The sequence below is a fragment of the Acomys russatus genome, chromosome 13 (genome assembly GCF_903995435.1).
Source record: "Acomys russatus chromosome 13, mAcoRus1.1, whole genome shotgun sequence".
NCBI classification, from domain to species: Eukaryota; Metazoa; Chordata; class Mammalia; order Rodentia; family Muridae; genus Acomys; species Acomys russatus.
In genome coordinates this window covers 6,137,961-6,155,823 of record NC_067149.1, presented here as the reverse complement: position 1 = coordinate 6,155,823, position 17,863 = coordinate 6,137,961, and the positions used below count along the sequence as shown (strand labels likewise).

Below are 17,863 nucleotides of genomic sequence, written 5' to 3'. Positions count from 1 at the left end.
TTTCCAGTCAGTTGTTTCAATTTAATACAGGTTGATGTGCTGTTGCCAAAACCCTACATAGTTATCAGTTATGAGTATATATTCTTTAATAGATCACCCTAATATTTCCCCTTTCATAAAAATATAATTATCTGAACCATTTCCATCAAAACATAGAAGTAAAAAGTTCAAGGAATGTTAGAAGAACCAGGATTTCTTGGCAAGATTCCAAATATTTGTGTTGATGCTCTTTACCTTGGCTTCTTTTTCTCCCTCATCCCCTCTCTCTCAACATAGGGTGTCATATATTTTAATTATTTTCCAGTTTCAAAGCGTGGCCATGCCACCTTTAGTTCTTTTCCCAGCTACCCATGATGTAGCCATGATACCTGCAGACTGAGCAGGAACATAATCTTTCAACATGATGAATTCAACTCCTTCTGAAATCATTTCTGTTATCTTGGAAAGTCAACACTCTGCAGCTTTGCAAATCTATGTGGATTAGTATAAACCATCTTCAATACCAAGTGTTTCTATGCCTGTGTGGCTTGCCTTGCTGAAAATATAGCTGGGGAAAGAGCTGGTCTGGCTGGTATGGAGGTCCTACCTGGAAAGGCCGTTCCATGCAGTCCTACCTTAGGGCTCAGTCAGTTGGCTATTTTGTGCCTCTTCCCAAAGCACAATCACCTCTTTGCATTTCCAAAGTGATCCTGCTTCAACATTCTTCCACAACCTAGAGCTATCTGTCTTGCAGTGTGTCCTTCTGTTTATCTGGTGATGATCAATTCTCTCTCGCCAAGAAGTGATCAAAGCTTTGCATCTCCCTTGCTTCCTTTCTGATCTTCACCTGTGATGGTACAGTTTTTCATACCACTTTGCTTTCGTATCCATTTGTCGATAGCACCTGTGAAACTGAGTGCTTTTTGTTCAGCTTGCCTCATGTGCTTCCATTTGTTACTTTCCAAATCTTATTATGATTGACATGGATGCTCAGTGTATCCTTGTGGATCTCAAACTCCATCAACCTCATCTGGGCAAATATTTTCCCTGGCAGAGCTGATGTCCATCAACTTCTCAGTACCCATTGTCTGTCACTGCCCTAGAGCTTCATTTCCACTGTCCTTTGTTATGTAGATGTAGTCCAAACCATCATTGCTTTGAGTCACTCACACTGTTGGCATTTGCAGAGGTGTTTGGTATTGAGAACACCATCAAGAAGCCTGTTTCCTTCCTTGAGTCTTACTGGCAAAGTTCATAAATCCTTGCATGGGAGAAGGCTTCTTATAAAGGAATGCTATATAACTCATTGATTATCCAGAATCAAGTGCATTATGAACATTGGCTGTCATGCTTCTCAGTTATGGTCCTGCTTGGGGCCACCTCATCATTTTTATTTTCAAGCTTGACTGCTATGTGGTGCCACATCTGCATCTGTAGCCTGCTGTCTTTCCCACTTCTGCTTTCATATGAGTCTTCATACTTTTTCACTGATAGGCAAAATGGAGAAAAGTTTAAAAAGCAATATACATATTGTGCAAAATAGCCACAAATGACTGCCTTCTACTTTCAGAAAGTCAAGGATATGAGACCCCATACACAGAAATTTTCAATTATTTTGCCAAGAAAATTATACCAGTGTTGTGTGCCAATTTACTTTGTTCTCGATGGGATGAAGTTGCTAGATTTTTTTTTTAGTAGAGGTCACTATGTAGTTTCACATGTAAGCAAAGAAAGAAGATATTTAAAACTTCTTGCTTGATTCCTCATATCCTTGAACTCATTAATGTGACCACTTCTTTGAAGTATATGAAAACAAACAGGAAGTCAAAGTCTCTACCAAATGAATAGAGATTTGAATAGACTATCTGCAGTTACCAAGAAAAATGACTGGGGTTTGAAAATAAAATATAAGCCATTTTTTTATATTACTACAGTGAACACAGGTTAAAATAAAACACACATGTATGTACCATGTCAGTTTATGGGTGTTTTATGTGATTCTATGTGGATAAGCTAAAATGTGCCTGTTACTATGCCTCATTTTGACTTAAAATGGTGAAGGAAAACTCAAGTAATTATGGGAGGTAGTAGGTATAAAACGACTGAGTCGTGGCAGAAATTGTAGGGATGAAGTAGTCCAATATATATGTCTTTGGAGACTCACCATTCCAGGACTGTTTGCAAAGCACTCCTTCTCTGGTTGGTGATCTATTGTGTAGGTTGGCTTATACAACTCTGAACTGTCTAATGGTGAGTTCTTATCAATTTTCAAGGTAGTAGATGCGTTTGTAAGCCAATCAATTCAACTCAGCTATAAATAAAATAATTCACAAAGTTTTAAGTCCACACTATGATAAAAATATTATGGCAAAAAAGTGGTTTTAAGAGATTATCCAGTTTGAGTATGTGCTAGCCTTGTCGAATTTAGTGTTGCATAAAGTTGTAAGTCAGTTTTCAAGAAATGGATAAAAGACAACAGGAAAGAAGAAGCATAAAACAAGACGAAAAAGGAGGAGGGATGGAGAAATATTATGACAGTGTACCAAACTAGTTTAGTATAGATAAAAGTCTGTTAAATAAGACAACATAATATCATTGTCGGAGGAAAGTTGAGCCAACATGTAGTTTTGTCCTTTTTAAGTGGATGTGTGTATAATGGTATGTGTATCTGTTATTGTCGTGCAAGTGTGCAATATGGGTGTTAATACTCATGTGTGCATATGCATGTGGGGAGAGGTCAACTCTGGGTTTCTTCCCCCAGTCACTTTCCACCTTTATTTTTTGAGAAAGTGTCTGTCGGTGAAGTTGAAGTTCACTGATTTGGCTAGCCCAAAATTGAGCCTCAGAAATTCACCTGTCTCAGCATGCTCCTGTGCTGGGCTACAAGCACAAGGCCAAATGCTGGCTTTTCACAGGATGCTGGAGATAGAACTGAGTGAACTCTTCAGGCTCCTGAGGCATAGTTTTAAAAAATGTAAATGTTATTTTCATTAATCTTTTTTTTTTAATTGAAAATAAATGTTTCTCTCAGACAGTGCATCCCAGCCAGAGTTTCTCCACCCTTTGTAGCCCCTCTCTCCAATGAAATGTTTTGGGGGCTAAGAAGGTGTTTTAAGGTTGATAAATGCAACAGATGAATAAGAAAAGAAATAAAAAGGAAAGGAAAGGATATGACTGCTGCTAGGTATGGTGGAGGAGAAAGTTTATTATAGATGTTTGGGAGAGCATAGGCAGAGGCGGACACATCTGGGAGGATCCAGAGTGGTCATGACCCTGAACCATATGGGGAAAGGGGAGGAGGAAGGGAGAGAAGAGAACCAAGTTCAACAGCGACGAGGCCAAAGCTGCAAAAGGATACAAAAGAGAGGCAGAAAGAGAGGTAACTAAAATGTCCGGATTATATAGGGAAGAACTTCTGGATGGAGGGTAGCCCAGCCCCTGGGCAGTAAAGTTCAGGGTAGAAGTCAGGGTAGGTGAGCCTTACCTAGTAACAGGTAAGGACTGAAGGGTGCTAGGAGAACCAAAGGCTAGGTCCAATTTGATATGTTAAGTGGGCACCTCAGCTGCTTGACTCAGATTTGAAACTTAACCCTCTGCACCACCCATCTCCTCCAAATACACTCCCTCTCTGTTTACTCTTCAGAAAAGAGCAGGCATCCAAACAAAACAAAACAAAACAAACAACAACAACAACAACAGTCCAACAGGACAAATACAAATATAATAATTAAAAGGCAAAAGTTCTCCTATTGAGGCTGGACAAAGCAACCCAGTAGAAGGAAAAGAGTCTCAAAAGCAGTCAAGAGTCAGAGATACACTGGCTCCCACAGTTAGGAATCTCATAAAAACCACCAAGCTAACAGCCATAACAGATGCAGAGGACCTGGTGCAGATCTATGCAGGCCACACTGTGCTTGCTGTTTAAGTCTTTGTAAGCCTATGTGAGTCCTGCTTAATTGATTCAGTGGGTCATGCCAGAATAATTACCTGAACTGCAGTAAAATAAAATGAATCAGTGTAGCATTATTTATTTGAGAATTTCATACAATGTATTTTGATCATATTGGCCATCTCTTTCACTTATCACCTCACAGATCAGTCCTTGACCTCCACATTAAGTTGTTGTCCTCTTAAAACAAAACAAAACAAAACAAAACAAAACAAAACAAAACAAAACACCAACAAGCTGAGCAGCAGTGGTGAACACCTTTAATCTCAGCACTTGGGAAACAAAGGCAGACAGATCTCTGAATTTGAGGCCAAATTTGTCTACAGAGGGAGTTCTAGGAGAGTGAGAGGTACACAGAAAAACCCTGTCTTGAAAAAACAAACAAAAAAAGACATAAAAAGTAACATATACAATTTATATTTTACATAATTTTATATACATGTATATGTATGTCTGTACAGCTCTTGCTTGCCTATTGCTTATGGAGGGTAGAAGACAGTGTCAGATCTACTTGAACTGGAGTTTCACTTGTAAGCCACTATGTGTGTGCTAACTAAACCCAAGTTGACCCAGGACCTTACATCTTTTTCTTTTTTAAAAAAATAGCCCACTGAGATCACCTTGTGTTGCACATGCATGGGTGTGGGGCCATCTACTGGAGTATAGTCAACTTGCCAGAGGCCACTCCTTTAGACAAATTCTTCCTCTATATTCAATTAGGGTTAAGGCTCTTGAGGTGCCTTCTTCTCCATGCAGGAATATTGACTGGCTTGATGTTGCACAGGGCTTATACAGGCAACCAGAGCAGCTAAGTTCATGAATGCAATGGTCTTGCCATGTCCATAAGGCACAGATTCAATTCCAAGATGGGCCCTGAGCCTTGAAAGAAGGTGGTACCACCAATGTTTCATTTGTAGCTAAGCCCTCCAGTGATATTTTTTCTCTTTTCTTTGATCAATTGTGAGTTTCTGTGTTAGTCCACAGTCTAGGGAACCTTCTCTGATGAAATCTGAGGGCTGCATTCATCTGTAGGTGTAGAGAAAAAGAAAACTATTGCAAGATTTTATTATGTGTGGGATGGTGGTGTGTACCACAGCAAATTCAAGGAGGTCAGAGGTTAATTTTGTGCAGTCAGTTCTATTCTTTGACCTTTAAGTGGATTGTAGGCATTGAACTCAGTTCATCAGATTTGTGTGGTAAGCATGTTTACCTGATGACCATCTTGCCAGCTTAGCTGAAAGTCATTATTTTGTTAATATTTTATATTATACATTTAGAAAATTCAGATGCAAGATGAATTATGATCTATGAATACTATTCTTTGAAATACTGTAACTAATAATTTTAAAATCAGTCCTGACAATAGCATGGAAATAAAGATACATATATGCCTCCTTGCTCCTTCTCTACATATATTTATAAATCCACATATAATTTATATTTCCTTTTTCTTCCCTCATTATGCAAGAGCCTAATGGCTGGTATGCATGGTCTGATATAAAGCAATTTAAAAAAAATAAAAGGTACAATGTAATATATATATATATATATATGTATATATATATAATGTGTATGTGTATGAGAAAGGGATGACATTTTATTTGAGTAAGACTGTATCTCTTTAATAATAAAAAAAAAAGTGCTAGTATTTTGTAATGGGATGAAATAGTCCTTGAAACAACCATTACATTTAATTGTGCAGACTTACATTTTAAGAATCTCCTTTTTTGGAGTTTTTAAAATATCTTCTGATTCTAGCTATAGTTGATTCTTGATTATCTCCAGTGATCAAATGGTACACTAATGGGGGAAATCTAAATTGCTAGCCATTTCTACATGGAGTTAGAACGCATCTGTTTCTTTTAAACAAAAGCATATGCTTTTAAGACCTTCACAGCAATTCAGAAGAATTTTATTCTGATCTTCTAGCCAGTGGGTCATTAAGTATTCAGGTGTAAAGGACCTACATTCCTTGATCTACAAATAGTCTCAGTGTCCATATATAGAGAGAATAATTCTAGATAGTAAGTCTGCTTTGGTGTGTACTGTGAAACAGTAAGAAAATAAAATAGGTATTATCAGCTACAAAATGGAAACAATTTTTAGTACACATTTTATTGGTGAGTTGCCACAGATGTAAAAATTTTCCCCAAATCCTCACCTCCAATCTATTATGACAGCAAAAGTGCAATGTGTACTTTCATCCTGATTCCTCCAATCTATTATGACAGCAAAAGTGCAATGTGTACTTTCATCCTGATTCCTCCATTCTATTTTGTGGTCATGTTCATACCATTTCATTCAAGGTATTGCTTTTATAAAACGTCTCTAGGACCAACATACATTTTTTTTTTAATTAAAAATAGTAAAAGTCTTTTTCAACCTTATGTTTTTGAAGAAATAGAGAATTAAATTTTTAATATAAAACTAAAAGCTCACCATAGGTGTTGAGTATTATAGAGATCTGGACTACTGCTTTCCCTGTATATTGTCTAAATTCAAGCATCCTTGAGTTAAGGATGACTGGATACTGATCCAGCGTAAGAAGAGGCTCTTTAGTTATATGCTCTGCGATGGCACTCTCAAGTTACCTATAGGCTCATTTCAATTTTTTTCTCATTTACTTCTTTGTTTCTGTAATAAAATACAAAGGCCTAAAACAACATGAGGGTGAGAGTCTATGATGTCAGCAGGCATATTGTCAGGTTGTGGGATGAAAAACCAGGAAGTGGGGGTGAGGTGGCATACCCTCAACGCTTCTACCAGTGATGTAATAATAGTGACAAGGTTCCATTACTTCTCGAAACAATACTACCAACTGTGTACAGAGTCCAAATACTATTAGGAGTTTTTTCATTCAAACCACTACACTGCCTATTGAAAGAAATTATTCACTTATGGAGTGAAACCAGTAGAGGTGGTCATCCTGAATTATTTTACATAGACAAAGGACTACATTTTAATGCCCTTAATTGAAAAGAAGGAAAAGACACATTCCCTCAGGGAAAGCCAGAACATGAGCAAGTAAGTGCCCTGTTTTACCTGGTCATGTTCATGACTGAGCTATATTTTATATCCTCACAATATTCATTTGTTGGCATCATGTAAACTTGTGCAGGGCTAATGAGTTACCCTTATTTTACGTTGAGGACTTTATATGATTTTCATTTTCTGTTGTTGGGATTAAATACCTAGACAAAAAAATTAAATTGAAGAGATTTATTATACATCACAAATCAAGAGGATAGACCTTCATGTTGGGAAAATCAAGGCAACAGGAGCTTGAATAAGATGGTCAGCATGTATCTACACTAGGAAAACAGGATAAAAATGTATGACACTGTTCACTTTCTTAAGTTATGCCATGCTGGATCCCCTGTCCTGGATATGGTCCATATATAATCTAAATGGGTCTTTGTGTGTCAATTGGCAAAAATTTTTAAAAAATGCCCACTCTCATGACCAGAAGCCCAGCTTCCAAATGACATTAGATCATATCAAATTGACAATTACAAGTAATTATTACAAAGACATTATTGTTTATGAGATTCTACAGGGTTAAGGGTGTTAAACAGAGTGTACTGGTGACAGAATTATCAACATCACTGCTTAATCCTTTGAGAACTAGATATTTTTCAAGTTGTTAGAGCCTCTAATTAAAAAAAGCAAAGCAAATAATTAACACCTTAATCTATTATCAACTAATGCTTTAGATTTCAGTTGATATTCTGAAAATTATTTGGCAACTAATTAACAATAGTATCTTGCAAAACCTTAGAAACTGTATACATGTAATTAGTCGAATGAAGGGAAGTAATTGGCTATATTTTGCAATGTCTGTGAAACTTAGTCTTTGGAAATAGCACTGCCTTATCAAGTGTTAATATAAGAAATACTCCAATCTTGAGGGCTGTTTTACATGTGATAGCTTTTAAGAAGGTTCTATACCAAAATTTTTATTATTGTAAATATTTATAATAGTTTTAATTAGGACTTGACAGTTTAACTGGTGGAATTGCATTTTCCTAGGAAACTCAGGGCTCTGGGTTTTGGTGTTTAGCACAAAAATGTTTTGAATAATGCTTAGATAAGCATTGTAAGGGAACCTTTGGACAGTTTTGAATATGTAAGAACATTTTAATGTGTTCCCTGACCATGAACCAAATAATAGAGAGCTCAAAGAGTTCAAGAAATAAACTACATATAAATATAGTCATGGTTATCCTGTATTACACAATTTTTCAGTGTTAGACACAGTTACAATTAATTTATATTTATAACTAGTCTATACTTCATTTGCTAATCTATAGTAGTTTTTCCTCTCACTTGTACTTTGATTTGTCCCCAACAAAACATCTAGACTGAAGGAATGATATGGAAGGAAACATAAAATATTTTTAAAAGTTGCAATAAATATTAAATAGACAAAACTGAGACACCCAATATTAAGCCATATACGAGAGATGATTTGGTGATTCCATTGTTGATTTTGTGTATATTTCTCCATTACCAAAGAAGCCCAAGAACAAAGAAATGCTAACAGGAGGGTCTCCTTTCAGTGGTAGATCTTGTAAAGTTGTGAAAACAGTATTTTCTTAGCAGGATCAGTGTTTGTGCAAGTCCTTGTGATTTCTATTCCAAAGTATTCCTGGGGTGCCTCATTTTGAAGGGAAAATTTCAAAGCTTCTCATGATCAGTGTGACTACTGGTAGTGATGTATATGAACTTGTAGATGGGATGGTTTTCATATGTAACATGTGTTTAGTGTAATCCTAAATTCCAGTGACAGACTAATGATCAGGAGTCTAAAGAACTGCAGTTAATCTTATCCACATAGATTAGGTTCAGATACCTTGAATTCAGCATCAATTGATTCTCTTACACTTTTGCTTCATGATCTATAGTGGACGGCATGAGTTGAGTCAAGTCATTCCAAGTTTCTTGGTCTCTACTTGCAAACAATTACTGTGGAGGATATTTTCTATCTATTGCGTTTTTATTAGACTATGTAGTCTGTACTTTTCCTATGAGGTTTCTCAGGTTTCTGAGCTGTTTGGGATTCTGTTAGAATGGTAGGGCATCTTCTGATGATTACTTCTGTGTTTCCACTCTTCCCTTGGTTTAGTGCATTCTGAAAATGAAAGTATGTCTCACTTACTGTTGTCTGTCCCTATAGATTATTTTGTCAAGAGCTTTCCGCAGCCTAATTTAAGTGATTTATGAAATATGGCTTTCATCTCAGCCCTTAGAAGAGAAATATGTGACACATTATGGTCCATGTATCTTATAAATAGGAAAGGCTTCTGGATGGGCAATATGGAGCTTTCTTATTTCAGATTTCCTAAACTGCTTCAGAACACATCATCTTACTCTAATCTTGAACAGTCACTTTCCTTTTAGGAAATAAATGCATTTCAAATATTTCTTCTTAATCCTACTTTCTAGAAGGCAAGTTTTCTTCATTTAGACTTTTAGTCTTCCATCATCAAGGCCGTATCTTGTTTTATTACTTTTCTTTGAATACCTTCATCTATGCAGATACGTTGCTGATAATGAAGTTGACTGGAACTGGGGTGAGATGTTCTGTCAAATCCGTGTGACCTATGTCTTAACCACATTCGTCCATTTTCCTTGGCAAACTTATTTTGTCACTGGAAGTGACTCTCTTGGAGAGATTCCAGTCAGGCTCATTTTTAAAGACTATCTATTCTTCTCTTTTCTAATTTCCATACATAAGATAGTACCATAAAACAAACACATCAAGCAATTATGGCTTTATCTAGGAACTGATTCAAACATGCCTCTGATTGTCTATTCAGAATTCTTTTTTTTTTTTTAAAGATAATTTTCCTTTATAATAATAGGGTGGCCAAGCTTTGTGGCCCTGGCCTGTTTTTCATGTCCAGCTAGTTTTCAAAGGCATATGTAGATCATTCTTTAAAAACACCTCTATCATTCTAGTGTTCTCTCTGAACTCTCCTGTATTAGAACTTAGATTGTATTCATGAATTCAAATAAACTAAAAGCCATCTTATATGTCTTTTGTCAGATGAACATAGTAACTGTAATTACAGGACTCATGCCTGGCATCATAAAATCACTTTATGTCTTATCTTGAAGATATTCCCCATCCATTTGTTTTAATATCATGGAAAACATGCAACAAATTTTTAGTTGAAGTCAAACTTGGATTCTATACACATTGTCATGAGACTACACCCTTGGATTGCATCCTGCATCAAATAAAGTTATCTTGTTTTAACTAATATCATCACAACAGGCATTTTCACAATCAGTCACATCAAATTCACCTGAAATGTCAGCACAGCGTATTACTGTGCATCTTTTTGATGCAGCCTAGTTTTGCATTGGGTTCCTGAATACATTTTCCATTTACTAATTATCAATAGGCAGCCAATAAAAGATACTTACAGATTATGGTCCAACTTCAGTATGTTCTATTTCCAGATTTAAAAACCACTTAACTCAATTTTTGTTCTTTTATTGTAATGGTGTAGAATTGTAACTTCTTTATTGCATATTCAAAATCTTAAGATGTTTATTGGAAAATGAGCAATTGCATCATTAATTTTTATGATCTTTAGATTTCTGAAACATGTGAGATGACTCAAATTTCTAAGATTTAAGAATCACTTTTGAAAATAACATTCATAATTGACTATATTCTCAATAGAGAAAATCAGGCAATGCTTATTATCTAAAACCAATGGCACATTACAAATTAATAAATATAGGTAAGATAAGCCAACTAATCAATGATTCAATATGTAAAAACTGAAAGTAAAGTTTCATAAGGCCATTAGTTTCAAGATCTCATGAATAAATGATATTGTGTGCTGAATTTTAATTTATCCAAAGAATTATATAAAATAGAAATACAATACAAGGACAATACATGTAGAGTATTCTTGCTTTCCCTAACTCAGGGAGGCTATCACATATGGAAGACTTCTCTTCTGCATATACGCTTGACATTTTTTCTTTGGTGTCCTCTTGAATTCTTTAAAGACATATTTTAAAGCTCTCCAACATTAGTTTGGAATCTGGGGGTGTTGCTAAATCTATTACTAATTTGAATATACTAATTTTTGTGGTTAAAACTGCACCCAGTTGTTATTTTGTTTATCTGCATATACAGGTTTTGGTAATCCCGAGGTTATTATTTTGAATTGTACTTTTTGCTGATACATTTTGGTTCTCAACTTTCTTAATGCTGTGACCCTTTAATATAATTTCTTATATTGTAGTGACCACACAACCATAAATTATTTGATTGTTATTTCATAACTGTGATCTTGCTATTGTTATGAATAATAAATATCTGATATGCAAGATATGTGACATTTGACCCTTAAAGAGCATTAAGACCCACAGATTGAGAACCATTGCCCTAGACAGACACATCACTGGCTTCTATATGAAACAGGAACTGTTCTTCAGTACCACCTATATGCTTTAACACAGTTCCTACTTCATAACATGGCAGCATTTCAGGTTCCTATATTTCTAAGCTATCACTTACACAAAATGCTATATTTTGACTAAGATAAAACTGGACACAGATATAAAAGGTCTGTCTATAAGACTGGAATTGTTTACTTCAATAATATTTGGTCAAGCAGTTAGCCTCTATGTCATATGAACTTAACATCTGAGCAAGAAAGTACAAGGGGCTTGGGGACTATAAGAATTTTACCTTGATTTTCATGAAGTTTTGAAAAGGGGCCTTATATGCCCAGGGAATATTATTGTTTAATTGATATGAATAAATTTTTCTCTAAAAACAGAAAACCCAAACCAAACAACCAGAAAGAAAAATAGGGAGAGCATTTAAGAATCAATTCTAAAGGTAGACATGAGCATTGATTATTGGCTTATCTTTTCAATCATGCCACTTACAGAACCCAACATTGGGTTTCCAAATCAATAGTAAAAAGTTGCAGTTAGAACAAAGTGAGTGTCCTCCAAGGAGTGAGGTAAGTATGCCTTTTATACAACATGCTGGGTTATGTACAGCAGTTAAGACCTCAGCCAAGCTCACATAGCAGGACATTGGAACCACTAAGAAAGACAGCTGGCACCTCCACATTTTGTCCCAGGCTTTAAGAGCTACAGACAGCCCTTGTTTTCTCTCTTGGCAATGCTCAAATGCTTTAGAGAAGTCATTCCTTTTGAGGCCATGTTACTATCCCTGACAGTTCTGGGCATGAAAGGGTGCTTCTTCATCCTTCTCCCAGATGGCCCCTTTATCTGTTGGATACCTAAAGAGGAGTCTGAATGACCTGGCTGTTTAATGTCAAGATGGCCAGCACATATCTCTTTCAGCACCTAATTCCTTCATAACCTCTTTCTCCTAGGTAATTCCCATTGTTCCCTCTTCCATTTCCCCAATTCCCTCCCAAGTAGGATACGGGATATTTTTTTTCTCTTGCTCTCTCTCTCACTTTCTCTTTTCTGTATCTCTCGGAAATCAGACAGGAGTTCAGAGCACTTTCACTACCTTTTATGAGGTAGATTGTGATGTCATAGATGGGGGCAGGGCTAGTCAACTTTCTACCCACCTCCCAACCTGTGCTGAGGGAACTCCAATCGGGAGTGGAAGCAGTGACTCCTCCATGGTAAGTAACTTCACTTTATAATATATCTCTTGCTGTAATTACTAATTCTGAAGTGTGTGGGGGTGGGGTGGGCTAGAATTCCAGGCAAATGAACATATGCAAGTTGAAAACTTCTTTGCTTAATCAACTTTGGGCAAAGGCCCTATTTGTTTTTTGACAAGGTTTAGGAATCTCAAAGCAGAGCTGATTTTCAGCTGTGGTGCTAACTTTTGAAACATACATGGTGCTGTCATTGTTTTTCAGTCTTCCTGTTGGAACAGAAAGTAACTGCAAGTGTGTAATATGTAATGAATCCACCCTGCAATCACTCTGTACTCCCTGAAGACAGCTAGTCAAGAGGATACACTTAAAAAAAAAAAGAAAAAAGAAAGAAAATTTCAAGGCTAAGAAATGTCTTTTATTGGCATTGGCCCAGAGAATTACTCTGAACTTCTAAAATCATAGTAATAAAAATGTAAATAAAATGTTTTTCAACATTCTTGATTTAGATGAAAAACAAACAAACAAACAAACAAAAAGCCTCCTAATGCCATGACAAAATTGCTTTTTTTGTTTGTTTGTTTAAATGAAAAAAGTCACTATTCCTTCAAGTTTTATGGCGTGCCAGTTTTAAGGGGTCACTACCAAATATACTTCTTTTCTGCATGTTATTGCTGCTGTTGAGTGTCATAACACTGCTGTTCTATGAGGTCACTTGGTGGTTAAGACTTGTAGAAAACTGTCATTCTTTGTGTTTCTGTTGCTGATTAGCTCTTTATATGCCTTACTATTTAGAGAGAAAAGATAAAATGGAGTGAGCCTTTCTCTGGATTCTTTGCTTGTTCTCTCCTGGGTACTTATTAAAATGCTGGAGCTGGAAGCTTTTGTCTGAGAGGGCAAAGGGGGGCTCATAAATGCAGTTACACCTTTTAAAGGATATGGAAGGACTAAACTAACTTTCTTTCTTTCTTTCTTTCTTCTTTCACATCAGAATATGAGGCCCTCTTGGAATAATATGGACAGATTTAGTTATGCTGTTTAAAATATATAAAGAGGCTATGATTTATGTTTTTCAATGTATAGGGCCTTTATTAGGCATTTGTTTATGCATGTTGGTGGTGAGAAATGGAGGAATTTGAGTGGAGATAATTTTTCTTTTGCTTTGTGTTATGAAACAAGGTCTCATATATCTTAGGGTGATTTCAATACTGTTATATAGCTAAGTATAACCTTGAATTTCTGATCCATTATATCCTGAGTGTTGGGATTATAGAAACACACACTCACACCAAGTTATATGGTGCTAGGAATTGATCCCAGGGCTTTTTGTATGCTCAGCAAGCACTCTATCACTGAGCCATATCCACAACCTTGAAAAGACATAATTCTCACTAATAGTTTCTGTTTTGTGTTTTATGTAGAACCTGTACTGTATTGTAGCAGATTTGTAGACCTTTATATTTTTGTAAGCACTGGACTGGTACCAAGAACTTGAGACATGTGGGGTTGGTGTTTCTAGAGTTAATTTCCTTCTTGTATGTCAAGTCTAAAAGACTGATGATAGTTTTAGACCTTTTAGACTTGATGAAGAAAAATTGAGTCATGTTGGCCAATTGGAAGATTTGGGTGATAATCATCAGCATTCAAGTGAATATTGCTATGCACATGAGAATGCTAAATTCTTACATGTTTAGTTATTCCCATCAAATCTCTCATTAAAAGCATTATATCCCTAAATCCCAGGTAGGAACAATTTTTTCAGTGTTAGAAAAATGTGATGTGTACTCATAGCTCAAGTTGTTAATGTCTTTTATCAACCCCTCACACAGCTGCCAGGTAAGAAATGGCAATGTTTACAAACTCTCGGAGCACAAACATCTTTAACTTCGTGAGTTGAGAGTGGTTGTGTTGTATGCTTGTGGAGACCCAGAGAGTTTATCATGGAATGTGTCATGCATGCACTTGTTGATTTTCATGTGCATGTTCCATCTATAGCGGTGTTCAGTGTTTTTAGTATATTTTGTATGTATTAAAATAGTTTAGAAATGCACATGTATACTCTAAAGGAGATGGTGTATTGTAACAACAGCTTATTTTATTAAGATACATAATCGATATATTGATCTTTTTCCTGTCATTGACTGGTTATGGTTGTCCTATGTCAATAATATGGATTTTGGGGTAATATTCTTTTCTTATCTATAAAGTATACAGCCTCATGTATATATATATACTCAAAATTCTTGTATTTTTATGATTTTTGAACAAATGGTAGCTGAAAAGAGGACTAAGTAGTTGAGAAAAATACAATTTTTATGTTGGACATATATTCATTCCTTAAAAATGTTTATTCAAAATTGATTTTAAAATATATCCTCCACCTGGTGTAGTGTTTTTGGTTAATACTATTTATGAATAGTCCATGTTCTTTTGCATGTAACCATCATTTAATCAACTTCTTCTCTATAACCCACTTAGTTCTGAATGAACTGAAATGTGAGGAATAATAGTACCATGAAAAGTGGCTGTGCTGTTTTGAAAGAGTGGCTTGTTTAGAACTCAGTACTTTTATGATTTTTTTATTTATAAAATTGTTTGGGATTAAAATATGCGTGTCTACTAGATGATAGAAATTATCTAATTGAAGACTCTGAAGTTCAAGGTTACTTATGAAATATTTTAGAAATATATATATAATGTTATGGATAAGTACTGATGAGTATAGAATTGGTAGTTACTAAGCTATGAACAATTATGAGCGATAAAAGAGTTCATCTGGTTCTGGGGGAACATCTAATTCTTGGGAACTCTAAACATTCATCGAGTGACAACTTAGAAATTAACACAGTAAATGCTTAGTAATTAAGTACATAAGTAAATAAGGTAAAGCAAGCAATATCTCCAGGATCTCCTAAGCTAAGTACTTAGTTTAGTTTATCCAGTAAAAATATTTTAGCTTCCATGAATGATATAAATTTCAAGAATTTGGTATCTCAGAAACTGCCTTTAGACTGTAAACTTGTTTGGGTAGGAATGACAAACCCATAGGATAAAGTATGATGGAATGACTTTGTGAGAATAAGAGGTCCTTAGCCTTAGTAGTTTTGGAAGGGCAACTTATATTTGTGTTGTTGTGCTTGAATATGCAAGAGAAGAACACAGGTCTTTCAGATATAAACACACACACACATGTTAATGAACCTTAGGATATGCTGTGTTCAAATGTGTTTTACCTCAAAAAGTCACTCAAGATTTATACTTTCAATGTCTTAGACTTTTCCTGAATCCTTTCTGACTTAATCGTGTTTAGTTTACACTGCACTCTGTTGCGTTAGAGCGATTAAGAATCCCACAGTTGTTTTTTTTTATTTTTTTTATTAATTTATTCTTGTTACATCTCAATGGTTATCCCATCCCTTGTATCCTCCCATTCTTCCCTCCCTGCCATTTTCCCATTATTCCCCTTCCCTATGACTGTTCCTGAGGGGGATTTCCTCCCCCTGTATATGCTCATAGGGTATCAAAATAAATGAGAGAAGCATGGGAGAATAGCAAAGTAGAAGGATCCAGAGGGTCCTAGAAACCTACAAGTAGAACATTATGATAGGCAGATTTGGGCCCAGGGGTCCCGCTAAGACTATGGCACCAGCCAAGGACAATACAGGCGGTAAACTTTAAACCACAGTTGTTTTCTATGAAGATAAAAGCAGATAGCTATTTCCTCAGTTGTATAGAATGTCATGTGGCCATCACTAACCACATCAGTGGAAGACAGTAAGCTCTAAGGCTAGCTGGTTCTCTAGTGAGAATGGAAAGGGATAATTTTTTTCCTAGGGATATCTTTGGCAGGTTTAGAAGTACGAGAAGTTGACGGAAATGTCCACAAGCATCTGTAATAAGCCTTGTTTAGGAAGGCAAGAAAAGCATTCTATGTATGAAGGAAAAATCATGTCAGATTCTTTGCCCTAGAAAAGCCACAATTAATAAAGTTTAAGTACTACGTAAAATCGCATGTCATTATGTAAGTCTCTTCGCTAATACGCTTAGGAAGAGGTCATTGATTTAGGTCTGACTTATGCATATGGACAAACAAGAACTGTATGCTGCATCATTTTCTTGTCATCCAAATCCTCCCAAGATCCTGTTTTGACCTTTCCAACAGACATGCTTTCCATGAATAGAACTACCTTGCACCCTAGCCCCTTTCTCAAATTCTCGGGACTTCGTAACTAAATAAGGATTTGGCGCACATCATTCTGTGAAATGCTTTTCAGTTTCTTAATGTGATACCAAAATTACCTTCTACATTTTATTATCTCAGGAAATCATTTTTTCCCACGGGCTAAACTTGACTGTTTGCGAACACTGAAGTTTAATGATCAAAGCCGTTTTCCAAAGCAAAAATAAAATTTAGAACTAATTGTTGATAAAAAGTTCAAATGAAAGTTGAGTTACTTTTCTAAGATATTATAGATCTATAAAGAATATAGTGATTTCTTTAGTGAGATGGGGGAAATAGAAGGATCCAGTGTGTCCTAGAAACCTACAAAAAGAACATCATGACAGGTGGATTGGCGCCCAGGGGGGTCTGCTCAAAGTATTGCGGTAACCAAGGACAATACAAGTATTAAACATTGAACCCCTCCTCTGATCTACCCATAGACAGGACATTCTCCACAGTTATGTGGAGAGCGGGGACTGACTTGTCATGAACTCTGGTGCTCCATATTTGACCACCTTTCCTAGGTGGGGAGGCCTGGTGGCACTCAAAGAAAGAATAAGCAGGATACCAAGATGAGACTTGATAGCCTATGACCATATAGTGGGGGAGGAGGTCCCCCTCAGTCATAGACCTAGGGGAGGGGAATAGGGTGAAAGCAGGAAGGAGGGAGGAATGGGAGGATACAAGTGATGGGATAACAATTAAGTTGTAATCTGAATAGATTAATTAAATAAAAGATAAAAAAGAAGGTCTTGATATTAGAACTGCTTGATCTACAAAAAGTTGACATTGCTCTTTCATCATGTCCAAGCAACCATCATTTTAGATTATCTTAGAGATAATCAGATCTGTAAATGAACACACACTGAATATGTAAGATGATGTGTACTGTTAGTTGTACTAAAAATACATAGATAAAATTATCAAGGAAGACAGATATATAAAACAAGTAACAATGATACATTATAATAATCTCCCTGAAGGAACAAGAAACAAGATAATTTGAACATTCATGCAGAAAGGGCAAGAGTCCAAATTAGACATCATATATGCATATATACGTATGCTTGTGTGTGAATGCACATATACATATAT

The 17,863-nt window shown here is 35.9% G+C and overlaps 1 protein-coding gene across 2 annotated transcripts in view; it reads left to right on the top strand.

The window, feature by feature from the left end:
* Window positions 1-17,863, top strand: part of Ctnna2 (catenin alpha 2) — a 1,128,304-nt gene that overhangs the window by 1,090,381 nt on the left and 20,060 nt on the right. The window contains exon 18 of one of the 2 annotated variants that reach the window (XM_051154752.1): window positions 12,424-12,567. The exons of the other annotated variant lie outside the window; for it this stretch is intronic. Coding sequence (XP_051010709.1) covers window positions 12,424-12,567 — 144 coding nt within the window. The remainder of the gene's footprint in view (window positions 1-12,423; window positions 12,568-17,863) is intronic. 2 annotated transcript variants of the gene reach the window in all.